This window comes from Gekko japonicus, unplaced genomic scaffold (genome assembly GCF_001447785.1).
Source record: "Gekko japonicus isolate JY-2015 unplaced genomic scaffold, Gekko_japonicus_V1.1 scaffold815, whole genome shotgun sequence".
Lineage (NCBI taxonomy): Eukaryota > Metazoa > Chordata > Lepidosauria > Squamata > Gekkonidae > Gekko > Gekko japonicus.
This window is the reverse complement of record NW_015161974.1, coordinates 81,510-98,831: the sequence shown is the minus strand read 5'-3', so window position 1 is coordinate 98,831 and position 17,322 is coordinate 81,510. Positions and strand designations below refer to the sequence as shown.

Below are 17,322 nucleotides of genomic sequence, written 5' to 3'. Positions count from 1 at the left end.
GTTTTGTTTTCCTTTTTTTTGCCCCCCCCCCCCCCGGTCCTTTGCAGTTTTTGCCAAAGGCAATGCCTTTAATCTTTTCCCCTTTGGGCTAAATTAAAAAACATATATATTGACCAGAGTTAAAGCAACTTCAGTAGTCTTGAAGATACCCCTTATGAAACTGCATCACACTCTAAAACAAGCCATTGGATAAGCCTTGGGGTCATGTGTGCAGTTGGGTAAGCAAGTGGGTATTCCCAGGAGGAAAATGGAAAGGTTTTGGCACTCTGGGGAGTGTCAGATAGGGTGGGCCACAGCTGGGGAACCCTTTGCACCCCCTGCCTTCTCAGTGTGCCTGTTTGCAGGATAATGATGTCACTCACGGAACCGCCTTTGGTTCAGGAACAGCATTAAGAACTGGAGGGTGAGGTTTTCCTGCTCTCCAGTGTGCAGCCAAAGGGATCCTCAGTGTCATGAGAAGTAGCAAAGAGTATTAAGAAAGATCAGCAGAGGGAAGGGGGGCACAGAGGTCTGGGGAGGAGAGAGAGGGCTGTACTCTTGCTCAGCCAAAAGGGAGAGGCGTAGTCGCTTGAAGCAATGCTTCCAGTGGCTTTCTACCCCCCCCCCCAATAGGTGGCAGGTGTCATCTGTAGTCTATTAATTGGGGAGGAGCTTGAAGATGAAGCATGGCAGCAGTTGCACAGACCTTTAGGGTATGTACAGTAGGGGTATCTATTAACCTGCTAGATACAGTAGCCTGTGTATATGGTGGAATGTTACATTGTGGGCTTGGGCTCTCAGCCACAGACAAGCAGTTGCGCACAGGATCTGTGGTCCCCCCCCCCCTTTGTGTAGCTAGGGAAATATCATTCTCCACTAATTCTGCAAAAGCAGAGGGGCCTAACTTTGCCGCGTCACGGTGTGGATAGACTTGTTGTGCATAACCAATACTGTGAATTTTCTTTCCTGCTTCCCCTTGAAACGCTTGGGGGATACAGCGTATTTAAGCTTTTTTAGCAAAGCTTTTTTTCATCCTGCTGGAGAGAACAATGCAAGGTCTACTCTATGGAAAAAAGCTTGTGCAGGTTTTCTGATGACCACTCACTGTTTCAGGCCTCCAGATTCGAGGGGATGTGATTGGGGAAGCAGGTTTGCTGGACCTGCCCCCTCGTGTAAATGCTGAAGGCTTCCGTGGACCACAGCCACTGGATGAATTTTCACCCAACACCACCCCCTCCTACTTCTGGAGTCACTGATCCTCTGAGAGGTGGGACTGAAAAAGGGGTATGTGCCATGGCTCCCCAGTTAGTGCTTTCCAAAGTCTCTAGTCTCCCAAGAAAAAAAAAGGACCCTGTAATGTTTTGTTGATCTGTCAGCTAACTTGATTGAGAATCTTCTCCTGAGATACCAGCCTTGGGCTTCTGGGACTCTTGATTGTAGCAATGAACATGATTGCATCTCTTACCATCCAGAATTGGGGATGGGGTAGTGTGGAAGGCCAGCAGCTGCTCTGAAGCTAGCCTGTAAAGCCTGAATGAGGGAGTGTAGAAGATAAATGGCAGGGTTGTTGGAGCTATTGCTCGCATGGTGGGAGCTGAAGAAGACATGGGCAGAGCTCATTCACTCCAAGGTATGGGAGAGGACCTTTCACTGGCCTTGAAGCTTGGTGCTCTTGAAATTGTGCTCCTAAGGGTGAGTAGGCCCCAAGTTCACCAGTTGAGTGTCGTAAAGTGTAACACACAAGAAAGATTCTCTTATGGTTTCCCCCCCCCCCCCCCCCCCCCCCCAGGTCCTGGCTAGTGTGCTCCGTTAGTGGAAAAGAGCAAATGCCGCTTAGAAGAAGAAGCAGTATTTACTTCCCAATGCATCTTGCTTCATTTCCACTGTAGGCATACAATGCTTCTGAAGCGCAAAAGGCCAAGAGGAGACGGGTCTGTGGTTGTGTGAACTGTGCGGGTGATACTTGTTGGAGCTGGTACATGCCCGAGAAGAGGTAGAGCCCCCATGCCATTATAGGAAGTCAGTACACTCCACGAGCCTCATTTTACAGAGATGCGAAGGGGCTCTTACAGTTAAAGTAAAGCAGGCCTCAGGCACACAATTCCTGAAGTCTCAGCTCCCATGATGCCTCTGTGCAGTTTTGGGCTTCACACTTATTCCTCAAACATTCCTCGTCATAGCAGAAGGCAGAGGGCTGACCATCCCAAGAGCTAAGTATCCCCCCTTGCCCTGAAGCTTATTGAATGATTATTTAGTTTTTTAAAATGCATGACATCACAGACATTGCATTTAGTTTCACCAGGGGGGTGCAGGACGGAGAAGTGCTGGCACCTGAGGAAGGTGGGAAGAGGCTGTTTAAAGGCCATTGGGAGAAACGGTCTGCTTTTCTTCCTTAGCCACTGATTGGCAGAGGCGTGAGAAATGGGATGTTTGTGCAGAGTTTTTGCGTAGAGGCTGTCTTGGGGAGCATGCCTTTCCTTAAAAACACACACACACGCATACATCAGCAGCAGCACTTAGAAGCAGCTTGCCTTGAGTGTTTTATCACAAAAAAATGAGCTACATGCAGCAGCTGACTGGTAGGCACAAGACATGTTGCTTCTCTTTGTGCAAATGGGGCCAAGCTGGCTTCTGTGCATACATTTAAGAATTCTTCTCGAGTCTGTCTAGCACCAGACCAAAAGGGAGGGATTTGAAATTATCTTTAGGTAGAATACTACCAGCCCCATTTAGACTGATTTCTGCTCTGCCACTCATGTTTCTCCTGCTAGACTGTCTGGATTAGCCACAACCAGCAGGAAAATCAACAGCTTCTGTGTCTATTGTGGGTGGTTGTGTGAATTCCACACATGTGATACTCACCGTTGGCCAATGCATCTATCCGGAGGGGACCTATAGTTGGTGCAGAGCCTCCTGTGCACACATTGCAGGGCAGGGTATGTTTCCCCTTCAGTTACAATTTTTTTGGAACTCATTAATTGTGGTGGCTGCTGATGGGAAATGATTGTGGCCTGCACTGACATTCTTGTGTTTGAGGAAAGAGGCCTGTAGGCGCACAGATCAGTCTCAGGATGGTATCTAGTGGTTCAGTTCGAAACCCCTCCTTCAGCTTGCAAAACAAGCCCTATGGGAAAAGTCAGTGGTAGATCATACAGGAAACGTTGACTGACTTTACTCCTTTTTTTTTTTTTTAAATGTAACACTAATAAGATTTTTTTTTTTTGTAAATTGTTTTCCCTTTCTATGTATAATACTCTTGGCCGTTCTTGTTTTTACATGTCCATGCTGTGTAATTTTTGAATTGTTAACTGAGAATCTGAACATAATGTGCATTTTTTCTGTACAGATGAAATGGGAGAATTTAATAAAAAAAAGAGGCTGCAGGTTTTTACTTGTTTGCTTGTCTCTCCATCACCTGAGGATCTTCCTCCATTGCACCCTGTAATGGTCCTTCTGAATATGCCTGAAGTTGAAGCTTGTAGAGTGTGTGTGTGTGTGGGGGGGGGTTGTTACGCTAATTTGTGCTTGGCATTCGTATGGTTATCATAGAATCACAGAGTTGGAAGGGACTCCAGGGTCATCTAGTCCAACCCCCTGGACAATACAGGAAATGCACAAATTTAACCCCCCCCCCCCCCACACACACACACTCTTACCGTTGTTCCACACCCAGAAGATGACAAAAAACCTCCAGGATCTTCAGCCAAAACTGGCTTCAGTTTGGGGCATCTTCAGCAGATTTTTTTAAAAAATGTGCCCTACTCTGCTGGGAACTCTTATAATCCACGACAGGTGAACATACTCCAGTGCTTGGGGGGTGGGAAGCACCGTAGCTGGCTTGGAGTAGCCTGCTTTTCTTTATTCACTTCATTTATCATCTACCTTTCTCGTTGAGACTGAAGGCAGATTACAAGATTAAGAACAAAGCAGTAAAACGGGATTACACACTTGGAGACAAATGAAATAAAAACAGTATAATACATTCAGTAACATGGATTTCCTACGTTAACAGGATCCAGTAAACTGGAATCCACAATTTAGAGGAAACAGGAGGTCATAATATACATCCAGGAAACAATGTCAAATGTAGGTGATGCAAAAAACAAAACCTGCCTAAAAGTATCACAGACAATAAAAATTTCAGCACTATTAACTCTGGAGAAAATTCATTGTTGTTGTTTTGCCATCAACTCACAGTTTGGCTTACGACGACCCCATAGGGTTTTCAAGGCAAGAGATGTTCAGAGATGGTTTGCCCATTGCCTGGTTCCACGTCTTTACCCTGGTATTCCTTGGTAGTCTCCCATCCAAATACTAGCCAGGGCTGACCCTGCTTAACTTCTGAGATCTGATCAAGCTACCCTGGCCTTATCTGGATTAGGGCTGGAGAAAATGCTGTCCTCAAGATGTCCATTTGACTAGATCCCTGGCCCAGGTGTTGAAAAACAAATTGTCTCAACTTGGAAAGGGGCAGCCTAGCAGAACAGCTTGGGCCCTCCCCAGCTTGCCCCATGACATCATGCCCCCCCCCCCAACTGTGCTTGGTAAACAGACTTTCTACAATGAGACCAGTTTCATTAAATAAGATCAACATAAAGAGTAAGCATAATACGTGAGGGAAAGGGGGGAAAAGTCAAAATATACAAAAATAGAAGTCTGAATTTAAGAACTTTTAAGATGCGATTCCTGCAATCTAAGAATTAATGCACAAAACTCAGCAACTGAATGTGTAATCTCTGCATTCTTATCTGATAGGAGCCAGTGAAGCCTTGCTTTGTATTAATGTGCCCAGGTGTCCTATCGACTAATGGGGTAATAATTTTAAGACCAGCCTCCCTGTAAAATGGACAGCTGAAGAACATATGCTCTACCGATGCTTAAAAGGCATGGGCATAGCCTTTCAGAGTAGGGTTTTTTATTGTACCTGCCTTGAATAACCGCAGATGGAAGTGCAGATCATCTAGCTAGGGCAAATGGCCTTCTAGAATTCTTTCCCTCCACTGAAGTAAAATATATTGCCAGCTCAGTAATGATAGTCTCTGAAAGACTCTACCCAGTACAGCTGTTTTCCCCTACAACACTGGGTGTGTGACATATGGGTGAAGCCCAGTTTGCTTGAGCAGAGATATAGGTAATTCTATGTGTGCACAGGCGTTCCTCAGTAGACCCAGTCATCATAGAAAGAGTGCCTTGAAGATTGAAGGTTCAAAAGTTGCTGGTCAAATGTGTTGCAGACTTGAGGTGACAGCCAATTTCCTTTTGGTTCTAAACAAAGACTGGTGAGAGGGCAAAGTTCACAGTACAGACTCTACTGATGGCTGAACCTACATCTCGCGTGAAGTGAACTGGTGGCCTCTCAACTGTGTGGTGTTCAATTTTTATTTCTATAGGAGTTCCATCTGTAACATCCGTGGAGTCTGAATAAACATGTAGATCCTTAATTGGTGCAAAAATATTTTATCGGTCACTTTTCTTGGTATGGCTGTCTGTTTTGATATGGTTTGCAACCAGTTGTGGGGGTAAAGGAAACCTACACGAGTAATGGTGCACCAAAGTAAAGACAGTCCTTAAAATAAACCCTCAGCAGCCTGGGGCTGCCTTTAGGACACTTCTCGCAATTTTGATCTCTAACGTACTATGCTTACATAGGCTTCATAAGAACATAAGATAAACCAATGTTGGATCAGGCCAATGGCCCATCCAGTCCAACACTCGGTCACACAGTGGCCAAAAATATCAGGTGCCAGCAGTGGGGCCAGGACACTAGAAGCCCTCCCACTGTTGCCCCCCAAGCACCAAGAATACAGAGCATCACTTGCCCCCAGCCTGAGAGTTCCTATCTATACCTTCCTTTCTATGTTGTTATTCACACACAAATATATGCAGATTGACTAAACCTATACATTTCAGTCATCAGTGTGTGCGTACACTGTAGTCCTATACACACATTCCTCTAAATAATATATTATTTAGAATAAAATTTATTCAATACTATGGATTTTGGAATAAGCATGCACTGGACTATGCTGTTAACAGTAGCACTTTCTACATTGTTATTTTCAGACAGTGAGCTGCGGGGGCTCAATAGTTAAGACACTTAGCTGCAGACCAGAAGGTCAGTAGCTCAGCAGTTCGAGACCCGTTTAGTAATGCCAGCCACGTGACCACGGAAACGTCTTTGGACAGCGCGGCTCTTCGGCTTGGAAACCGAGATGAGCAATGCCTCCTAGAGTCGGATTCGATTGGCTTTAGAGTAAGGGAAACCTTTACTATTTTCAGACAGACGAGAAAGGTGGAGGCGGGGTTATGGCAAGGAATATAGCAAAAGGGTCCAAGTGGATTTTAATTTTTATGCCGCTCTTACGCGTTGCGGTGCCCCCCCCCTCCCCCCAATAATGCAGGGCAAATTGCTGTCGAGTATAGCAGGACTGCCTTCCAGCGTTTCCAGTGCACTAGAAATGCCGCCCGTCCCTTCAGCGACCTTGCAGGTGAAGGCGTTCGCCCAGAGCCTACGGCAGTAGGAAAACTACCCCTGTGAAGCTTCGATTCCAGCCCTTTCGCAGTATGGGCTTGCAGGGATGTGTAGATCTAACAAAGGCCTCCTCGCCGGCCTCTGGCAGTCAAAACTGCATTTTAGGGAAATATGCATGCCCTTCCCGAGCAGCTGCGAAGCATTTTCTACGCGCCTAGGAAAACAAATTCCGTCCCAGCTCCTTCGCACCCAATCTAGGATACAAACCTAGTGTGCCTGCGCAAACCTAAACCTACTTTTATCCCCTTTTCTGGCACCCCCTTCCCATTGGTCCGTTTCGGAGTGAGATGACCCAGTAAATACGCATGCGCAGAGATCTTCGCTGCTGATTGGCTACGGTGCTACGCGTGCGCAAGGCCTTTGGGCGCTGATTGAGTCGCACTTTGACATACGGTGCCAGTCGCTTTGCTGTCGCGCGTCCTTTGCCGTAAAGCGCAGGCGAGAAAACCAGGAAGGGAAAGAAGAAGGTCGCCCGGGAAAAGGGGAGGGGGAAGGGGGCTACGGGGTTCTAGCGTAGGCGAGGCGCTCGCCCGCCGTCTCCTCTCAAGCTGCGCCCGGCCCGCAACAACAGCGGGGGCGGGGCCAAGGTATGCAGATAAGAGCGGTGAGGCGGGGCCTGGAAATGGAAACACCAGCCGTGGGGCTTAGGCAAGCGCGTTTGGGGCGGGGCCAGGAATGCAAATGAGAATGGTGAGGGCGGGGCTATGACAAGTAAGAAGAGCATGGAAGGTGAGCTGGTACTGCTAATATGAACTCCCGCTAAGACAAAGGGCCTCCCGCTTGCAGTTGGTAAGGCAGCCTTTCCCGGTCATTGCCTTCTGTTGCAGTTAATGCTGACTTACCTTGTCAGGCTGGTGTAATTCATCCCGAAGTTAATGGATGTGAGGTACTCCGAATTCTCGGATAGCCCATATACGCTGAGTTGATGCCAGTGAGTTTACTCCGGCTTTCTTTGTAGAGTTTGCCTTTCAGAATCCCTGCCTGCCACGTTTGTTTCCCACTGATTTCCAAGAGCTTGGGGTGGTATAGAAGGTTGCCAGTCTCCAGGTGGGGCCTGGTGTTTTCCTGGCATTAAACAGGTAACCTGTATAAAGACTATAAAGGTCAGCTTCCCTGGAAGAAGCGGTAGCTGTGGAGGATGGAATGTATGACATCACATCACTCCTTCTGTCCAAGTTTTAGTCTCTCCAAACTCTGCGCTCAAATGTCAAGGAATTTCCCAGCCTGCAGTTGGCAGCTGTAGCTGGTACATGTGGCTCTTTCTGTTTTACCTTCTCAATGATTTTATAGGCTGAGAGAGAATGACTGGCCCAAGGTCATGCAGTGATCTTCATAACAGAATGGGGATTTCCTGCTGTGTCTGTTTTATCCTCAAAACATTCCTGTGAGGAAGGATACACTGTGAGACGCTATGACTGACTCAAGGTCACCCAGTAGTTATTCTCTTCTCTATGTCATCTCTGTGTGGCAAGTTGGCTGAGAGATAATTACAGGCCCAAGTGTATACAGTGATCTTCAAGGGAGAGGGGCGTTCATTGTTTGCAATGTCCTAGGTTCAGTCTTTTTTGTTGTTCAGTCGCATAGTTGAGTCCGACTCTTCACGACCCCATGGACCAGATCCCGCCAGGCCCTCCTGTCTTCCGCCGTCCTCTGAAGTTGGCTCAACTTCATGTTCGTTGCATCTATGACACTGTCTAACCATCTCATCCTTTGCTGTCCCCGTCTTCTTTGACCTTCAATCTTTCCCAGCATCAGGGTCTTTTACATGGTGTCTAATCTCTAATAGATAAGGTTTTAATAGAAATAGAGAAAGGACATACTTGGTAAAAAGCATTTCCTTATATATTTAGTGTATTTGTACACTTGTCTTTCTTCTGAGTGTCGCAAAAGCCAAGGCAGATCCTTTATATTTAAAAGCAATATTGGTTAGCATACTGGAGAATTCTTATGAATTCGTATGAACCAGTCTCAGTTGAGGCCTGGTTGTGGAACTGAAACAGCCTTGGTTGCTCTAGGTGACTTGTGCCGGGACAAGATGGATAGAGGGAGTGTGACTCTGTCGATTCTCCTGAACCTCTAATGGGGCTTTTAATGTTATCAATCATGGTATCCTTCTGGACCACCTATTTGGGCTGGAACTGGGAGGCGCCGTTTTGCGATGGTTTCAAAAGTTGGTGTTGGGGGTCTGCTGCTCCTTGGTTTGTGGGGCCCTGCAAGATTCCATCTTGTCCTCTCTGCTTTTTAACATCTCTATGAAACCACTGATGGAGATAATCTGATTTGGGTTCAGTTGTCGCCAATAGAGACCCATGGGGGGGTTCGAGCGGGATAGAAACCGAAATAATAAATAAATAAATAAATATGCAAATAATGTTCAACTCTGTCTGACTCCAAGGAAGCAGTAAAAACCCTGAACCAGTGCTTGGAGGCAGTTTTAGAGTGGTTGCAGACTAATAAACTGAAGCCCAGCAAGATGGAACTGCTACTGGTGGGCAGAAGGTCTGACCTGGGATTTAAGGTATCACCTGCTCTGGGTGAGGTTTCACTCCCTTTTAAGCAACAGGTCTGTAGTCTGGGTGTACTCTGGGACCCAGGCTTACTGCTGGGTGAGCAGGTGGCAACGGTGGCCTAAAGTGCCTTTCATCAGCTTCAGTTGGTGTGGAATGCTGCAGCCAGTATATCGACTGGTTTGGGTGATAGGGACCTTATTTGCTTCAGTCTTGGCCTATCTACATTGGCTCCCAGTTTGTTTCTGGGCACAGTTCAAGGTGCTAGATTCCCCCCCCCCAAGTGCTAAACTTGACTTTGAAAGCCCCGTCTGGTTTGGGATCAACATACCTGAGGGACTGCCTACGCCCTTATGAATCCACCCAGCCATTACGGTCATCTTCAGAGGCCCTGCTTTGGATGCCCTGGGGTTAGGCAAGTGGCAATCTTGAGAGCCAGTTTGGTGTAGTGGTTAAGAGCAGCAGACTCTGATCTGGAGAACCAGGTATGATTCTCCACCAGGTGGGTGACCTTGAGCCAGTCACAGTTCTTTCAGAACTCTCTCAGTCCCACCTACATCACAGGATGTCTGTTGTGGGGAGAGGAAGGTGATTTTAAGCCACTCTGAGACTCCTTCAGGTAGTGAAGGGTGGGGTATAAAACCAACTCTTCTTCAATCTGGGAGAAGGCCTTCTAGGTCATAGCACCAGGCCTCTGGATCTCTCTCCCCAGATAGATTCATTTATTGCTTTCTGTTGCCATCTTCTGCTAGCAGGTGAAGACATTTTTTATTGATAAGAAATTTTTAGGTGAAGACATTTTTGTTTCATTTGGCAATCCCACAGTGATCCCTCCTTCTTGACCAAGGTTTTAATTGCTGTTTTTGTGTCTTTGTACATATTTGAACTCTCTAATTTGTTTTATTGATGTGTGTCAGGGAGGGGGGTTTGATTTTAAAGGTTTTTAAATGTGATTTTTAACTCGTATGTTTTAAATTGTTAGCTGCCTTGGCGGCCCGTATGAAGGCAGAAAAGCAGAATATAATTTTTGTAAACAAATCAATGCACATTTCCAGTGATTGATGAGAAGGCCTCTTTTGTTTTCCAGCAAAAACAACGGTGGGAAATTATCTGCGGGGCACTGGGGAGAGGTGACAGACCAGCATTACAATGTTCCTTCGACTGTTGGCTGATGTCCGGTGGCAAAGAGGCAGCCCAGGATGGAGGATTGTACCTGGTTCCCGGCGCAGCAGTACAAGTGGAGCAGAACCTCACCTAGTACCTCTTCCGACTCATGCGCAGGTGGTCATCTGTGGGGGTGGAATCATGGGCACTTCGGTGGCATATCACCTCTCCAAACTAGGATGGAAGGACATTGTTTTGCTGGAACAGGGCAGGTAAAGACAAAGCTTTTCTTTCTTTGCTAAAGCAAAAATAAGGGTTTTGTTGCTGTAGGTGGACCTGTGGAACCTGATAAAACCTTTTTGTTGTAGAAAATGTAGCTGATGATCTATCTGACTGGGAAATGTGAAGTGGCCATATACCGTAGCTGCTGACTAGCTGACTGTAGAGTCTTAACAGAGGGCTGATCTGTATATTTATTTATATTAATAATCCCAATTTTCTTCCGTTGTGGAACTCACGGTGATGCACCCAAAAGGTCTTCCTTTTCAGGCACTCAGTAGGCTTGCACCCCTTACCTTTAGCAAGGTTGCAAACTATCTACAACCTTGCCCTGGGATTCAAAAGCAGGAGTTTGGACAAAGCATGTGTTCTGTGCAACAGTCCTGTTCAGAACACAGGTGAGCCCCACATATTTAAATACTCCCCATTTTTAGAATGCTTCCCATATGTAACCCATTAAGAGAAGCCTAGGATATTTCACTCTGATGTTGAACTGTTCTGCAGGCAGCAGTTCTTTAATCTCTGCTCCATTTTCTGTTGCAGTACCTTAGTGATACCTTACAGCTGGAATTTCCTTCTTCCAGTATTCATACCATTTCACCTCTAAATGGTCTGAAATGTTTGTTGTCTCTTGTACTTTTTCAATTAACTTCTTTTCCCCCTTGACCTGGACTTTCATTTGTCAAGCTTCTGTCCCTCACTTTCCTTGTCTGTCCTGTCTTATACCATAAACCTGAAGGCTTAGACTTCGTCTGCTTAACGTTTCTTTAAACAGCATCTGGGTGTTGCAAAAGCTTAATAAATATTAATAGTGGTGGTTGTTACTGATAACCAGTGTTCCCTCTAAGCTGAGTTAGTGTGAGCTAGCTCACAGTTTTTTAGCCTCTGGCTTACATACTTTTGTCTTAGCTCAGGAAGGATGGCTCCAGAGCAAACTAATTTATGCAGTAGCCAAATCACTCACTCATAGCTTCAATGCCAGTAGGTCACCAAGTAGAATTTTAGCTCACAAGACTCCACAGCTTAGAGGGCGCATTGCTGATAACCTATCACCTAGTACTTACAGTAGCCTCCCCCCCCTTTGAACCTGTGGGCACCTTTGGAATTCTGACACAGCAAGGTGGGCACAGCTGCAAAATGTGTGCTGCAGGAGGTGGAACCAGCCACAGCTTACCTTCAGTCACCTTCAGTCATCTTTGTGCCATGGCAGCAGCTGTTGCCAAAGCAGCATTTTAAAAAATCTGTGCAGTTAATGAAATTTCCAGCCCCCCATCAGAAGCCTTGCTGGGCAAAAGCCCTGCTTTGGCCCTACCCACTTTCTAAAAACACTTGGTGGATGCTAGGAAATGTGTCAGTGGGCACCACATTAGAGACCCCTGGCTTAAAGAATGAGGTTTATGTTGCAGGGGTCTGGGCTTGAATTTGCACTTGCTCCTGAAGTTTACTGGGTGACCTTGGGATAGTCACAGTATCAGCCAAACCTACCTCACAAAATTGTTTCAAGCATGCCATATTTGCTATCCCAAACTTCTTTGATGAAGGCTAAAATATGGCAATGAAAAAATATGCATATAAAAGTCTGATGTGGTATAGCTCTCTTAGGGCTTTAACACATATTTTTTCCTCAGCTTATAAAGTGGTTTTTGCAAATCCTGGCTGCATAAACTCAGTTTTTTCTGCTGCTGAATTTGTGCTTTTTCTTCTTTTTATGAGTTGGAATTTCTTCAAACAAAGGCTGATGACTCGTTAGTTATTAAGAAATTATCTAACCATACCCTTGCTGTTGCACGAGTTTTCCATTGGTTTAGTGTTTTGTGCAGACGGGTTTTTGACTGCTCAGGACATTTAGTCAAGAGCTTTAATCAGATTAAAGGAAAGGAAAAGAAAGTTATTAAGAAGTATTGTCCATTGAAATCAGGTAGATGGAAGTAAGCTTAGGGTGCTATTTTATCTTCTGTACGGTCCTTGACTTAACATTGTGCTTTTGTCCACGTGTTCTACAAGTGTTTGCTTTTATGCATTTATCTTCTTAGCGCCTAAGGTTGCAGTTCTGTGCCAAGTTAGGCACGCTGGAACTGTTGATGTCAGTGTGCCAAAACCATGCTTAATGCTGTGTGCACTCAGGCTGCATGTAAGGTAACTGCCATGTTTATATTTGGCCAGCAAAGGAGTGAGAACTTTAAAAAGGAAATGTGCTGGGCAAGCAGTCCTAGAATCCCCCCCCCACACCCCATAGCATCTTGGCCTTGTTATCCCCTTATGTTTGCTGGGGCACAACGCTGCCATGACAGTAACTTGGCCCAACTGCAGAATCCCCCCCCCCCCCCCCGCCGCACTGGAGGATGAAGAGATCCCATGGAGCTCTTAAAGGTATAGCAACTCTGTCTGTGTCTGACACGTGAAACATTTAATGACTCAAAACTGGGGGCATGTTTTGCTTAAAATCAGAGAGGACTATCTTTACTCCTTGTAAGACTAAAGATCACCTGCCCTCAGAGGGCAGGTCTTCACCCCATGGATGAAGACAGTGACGGAAGGGGACAGACTACTAGAGTTTGGTGTAGTGGTTAAGTGCATGGACTCTAATGTGGAAGAACTGTGTTTGATTCCCCACTCCTACACTTGCACCTGCTGGATGACCTTGGGCAAGCCATAGTTCTGGCACAGTTGTTCTTGAAAAAGAGCAGTTTCTGTAAGCGCTTTCTCGGCCCCACCTACTTCACAGGGTGTCTGTTGTGGGGAGGGGAAGGGAAAGAAGTTTGTAAGCCGCTCTGAGACACCTTTGGGTAGTGAAGGGCAGGGTATAAATCCAATCTCCTCCTCCTCCTCCTCACCTGGCTGAACTATTCCTTCAGCTAGTGTATGTGATACTCCGAGGCACCTGGGACTCTTTAGGCATGGGACAAGTAGCTCCTTGGCAGTAAGGAGTGTGTGATCAAACCAAGACCGTGGCAAGTAGCTCCTTGGCAGTAAGGAGTGTGTGATCAAACCAAGAGCGTGGGGTGGGTGGGTGGGAGAGAAGCACGTGAGTAGCCAACTAGCTAAAGAGAGCTCGTACCTGAGGTCATAATGTGGGTGGATCTAAATAGAGTAAACAAAGCAGTGCACAACTGGAGACCAGAACTGTTCCTGGGCAACTGTAACTCAATGGCAGAGCACCTTTTTTTTGTATGCAGAAGGTCCCAGGTTCAATCCCTGGCATCTCCAGTTACAAGGATCAGGTAGCAGGTGACGGGATACACCTCCCCCTGAGAGCCTGGAGGGCTGCTGCCAGACAGAGGGATCGACCAGTGGTCTGACTCAGTATAGCAGCTTCATTTAGGGCTTAGTGTTAGAGCCCCTGCTTTGCTTGCAGAAGATGCCAGTTCAATCCCTGGCATTGCCGGTTAAAAGGATCATGCAGGGGGTGATGTGAAAGACCTTGACAGCTGCTGCTAGTCAGAGTAGACAAGACTGCCTTTGGTAGACCAAGGGTCTGTAAGGAAGCCCCTTAGAAAAGGACACTAGTCAGCAATAACTACTTCTAGCCATATCTGTTGTTTGCAGGTTGCCTGGAAGGCTTCATAAAAATGGGAAAGCATGTAATATATCATTTTAAAATAATAAAATAATGGCTGCTGGATTTTCCCCATTCCTCCACTTTTCCACCTTGTCTCCGAGGCATATAAAGGCTCAGTCAATGCTGGAAGTGATTCTCGAACAAGAGCAGTTCCTGTTTAGGAAAGAACAACTTTGCAGAGTGCCTCAGTTGATGCTGGAGGGCATTGCACTGTGGATGGTGGTCTGCATGAGGCTCCAGGACGGTAAAGGATGCAGGGAGCCCCTTCAGATCCAGCTGGTTGCTTTCCCGCCGCTTAGGAGTCTGTGTTGCCTGCAAGCGGAATGCAAGGGCAAGTGCTTGCCCTTCACTTTGCTCTTGCTGCTGTGATATTCCTCGAAGGTGGAAAGTCCTCCTTGCAGCTGAGCCCCTCTACTTCTCCTTAAGGCTTCTGGGAAGGAGGGGAGAATGGGCTTCTTGTCAGCAGGTGGCTAAAAATACTGCTTGCCACAACAAGAGCTTAGCAGAGGCTCTGGGTGTTTGGCGTCTGTGTTGCTTCACAAATCCTGTGCCGGCTACAACTAACAGACACCTGCACACATCACACATGCTAAATAACTTCTTCTGACTTAGCTCCAGAGGGGTAGCCTTGTTAGCCTGTAGTGGGAAATGCACGCAGGTGTCTAGTGGTGCCCTAAATACTTACATTTCTCTCAGTATGAATAATCCTTGAAATTGCCCGTGTTGGAGTGAGCTCTGATTCACAAAAATGTATCCTTGAATTGCTTTTGTTAGTCTTTAAGGTACCACCTCTGGACTGTTCTTCTAAGCTTTGGTTTTTACCGTGGGCGAGGAACAGACTAGGTGAAGGTGAAAAGCACAGTTCCTGATGGTGTGAATGCAGATCTAAGTTGTTGCTGTTCATTTGTATCGTTCATTCATCAAATTGTTTGCAGAGAATTTTAAAAGGAAGTTGCTGCTCGAAGGGTTGCCATGAAACACAGGAAAACGGTGGCTGGGTGGAGAGAGAGACTGGGTAATGAACCAATGATAAATCATGGTGCCTTCATGAATGTCAATGTTAATAAGTTGGTTCCAGTTGGCCGCTTTCAGGTGATGTGTTGTCTCTTCCAGCCATTGTTAGATAATGCAAATCTAAGTCCCAGATCCTGTCTCCAGGGAATAGGAGACAGAAATGTAGGGAATCCTGAATATTGGTGCATCTGACCCATCCACTCCTGGCCTCTCATGTGCCTCTGCTTGCCCTGCTCTTTGTGGTCCCTGATAAGGCCCAGTGGGTGGGCCATGCCATCTGCATGGTAGACTTCCTGAAGGAAGCACAGGGTTATCGTGGGGGAACAGGAATTTCCTTTCTTTGGAAAACCTTCCTTGGTCTCCCCACTGGATATTGCTATGGGCATGGAAAGGTGTCCTCTGTATGCACCAAAGGAGTCCTAGAGTGGGCAAAAAACTGCAATACAGAAACACAATGGATGGCCCTGTCCAGCTCTGCTCTTGGAAGCCTCTCTTCATGCTGCCGTTTCTTGGGCCCTAATATCATGAAACCTTTCTTTACATGTTTAAGACCTAAGAGTCCTTTTCCTTTAAAAAAAAATGCAAGCAAAAGATTTTCAAGCCCCTGTGCCATTTGAATTTACCCCCTTCTTATATAGTGCATGGAACACGTGCAGATTATCAAACAGGGGTTTGTTTGTGGGATCCTGAATGCTACCTAGCTGAGCAGTGTAGTTGCCAAGGAGCAGGCTGAAGATTTTGAATCCCACGGGAGCTCTTGACTGTTCTGTTTGAGGGCTGATGCTTTCTTCCTTCGAGAACTGCAGAGTGGCTACTGCGAGGCAGAGCACCCTACTGCTGCGTCCCGTGGCCTATCTGCTGATTAAGTTTCCACTTGTGTTGTGGGCCTGGCATCGGCCATACTAGACAGCAAACAAGAGAGAGCCAGTAATACAGTTTTAACCCCATCTTTGCCAGAGTCAAGTTGCCATTCCTGGTTTTCTCATCAGAACAGGAGCAGTGGCTTTGGTTAAAGGGATAAGAAAGCACGTTGCAAATGAAAAGTGCTTAAGCAAATTGTTAGGACTCTCATTTAGGGTTTCTGCAGAGTTGTTTCTGGGTTCTCCTTCTCAGGCTGGCTGCTGGTTCCACCAGATTCTGTGCAGGGATCGTGAGCACCGCACGGCACCTGTCCATTGAGCTAAAGATGGCTGACTACTCGAATAAGCTCTACCAACAACTCGAGCAAGAGACGGGGATAAAAACTGGTAAAGAGGGGAGTTTTTGTTTTTTCTTTTTTTATAAGTACCCAAGGGTACACTTTTATTATTTTTTCTATTATATACTACAGACATACAAACACACATACAAACAACCCCTAACTACCCCCCACAACATATAACAAGAGACTTTATCATTTCTTCTGCTTGTTAGATTTCTAAATTTATTATCTATTTTGCTAAGCTTATCTTTTCTGTGTTCTCAAATTATTACATTTATTTATCAGTTGCAGAGGGGAGTTTTTCTTGAAATGTGTAGGTGGTTTCTGCTGAAATCTCAGTAAGGTGGCTAACTATGCTCTCTGGGTGGGGGAAGGGTGGTCTCCAGTGCCCTGCATGGCTTGTTACACCTCCCTTAGGACTAGCGAACCCAGAATGTGTTATGTAAAATAAGACAAATTGTAGAAATGTGCCCAGTTTACACAGGGTGCAGAAGTCTAGCTTTTCTTGACACAGTTTGGATTCCCCAAGTGCTGAACTTCAATTTTTGTCTGAAAGCACTGTCTAGCCTTGTAACTTGAGCAAACTGGGCTAGCAGGACATTTTCACAGTTTTTTAGGTTAATCTCACTGAGCGTGTCCTGCATATTTCTAAGTCTGTTGCTTCAGGTGTAAGGAATATAAGCTTGTTTAGCCCCCATGCCCCACCCAGTCAAGAGTCACAGGATGCTGAATTCTGTTTCTTGTGTCTCCACTTGCGTTTGTGACTGCAGTGCCATGGCTGGATGATGGTCAGCTATTCCACTGTTCTCAAGAGGGTCTACAGGGCAGGATCCATCAAAGGAGGGGAACTGGGTCAAGTTAGTTTTTTTGCATGTTTCTGATGACCGATGTGAAGAGGTAGGAATCAGGCCTTATCCAGTCTGGGGGGTGCTGCTTTGAGCCCTACTTCTTCATCCTATGTCAGGGCAAGAGGGTGCCCCAGCTTGTGACACCCCTTTGCACGGGAGTCTCTGGGGCACTTCTGGAATTATGAGAACCGGTCGTGGGCACCGTATCAAAATGGCTGTCATGGGTGGGGGATGGGGCCAATCATAAAGTGGCTGCCATGGGGGCCAGGTCCAATCGCACACTGTCATGAAGTTCCAAG

General features: G+C 46.3%; 1 protein-coding gene across 2 annotated transcripts in view; it reads left to right on the top strand.

Moving 5' to 3' along the window:
* The first annotated feature begins 6,973 nt into the window (after positions 1-6,973).
* PDPR (pyruvate dehydrogenase phosphatase regulatory subunit) overlaps positions 6,974-17,322 on the top strand; it is a 45,239-nt gene continuing 34,890 nt past the window's right edge. Inside the window, exons 1-3 of one of the 2 annotated variants that reach the window (XM_015429713.1) lie at positions 6,974-7,098; positions 10,106-10,394; positions 16,088-16,221. In XM_015429713.1, coding sequence (XP_015285199.1) covers positions 10,168-10,394; positions 16,088-16,221 — 361 coding nt within the window. In that variant the 5' untranslated portion in view covers positions 6,974-7,098; positions 10,106-10,167. Of the gene's footprint in view, positions 7,099-7,240; positions 7,301-10,105; positions 10,395-16,087; positions 16,222-17,322 lie in introns of those variants that run through there. The other variant, XM_015429714.1, reaches the window with a different exon arrangement.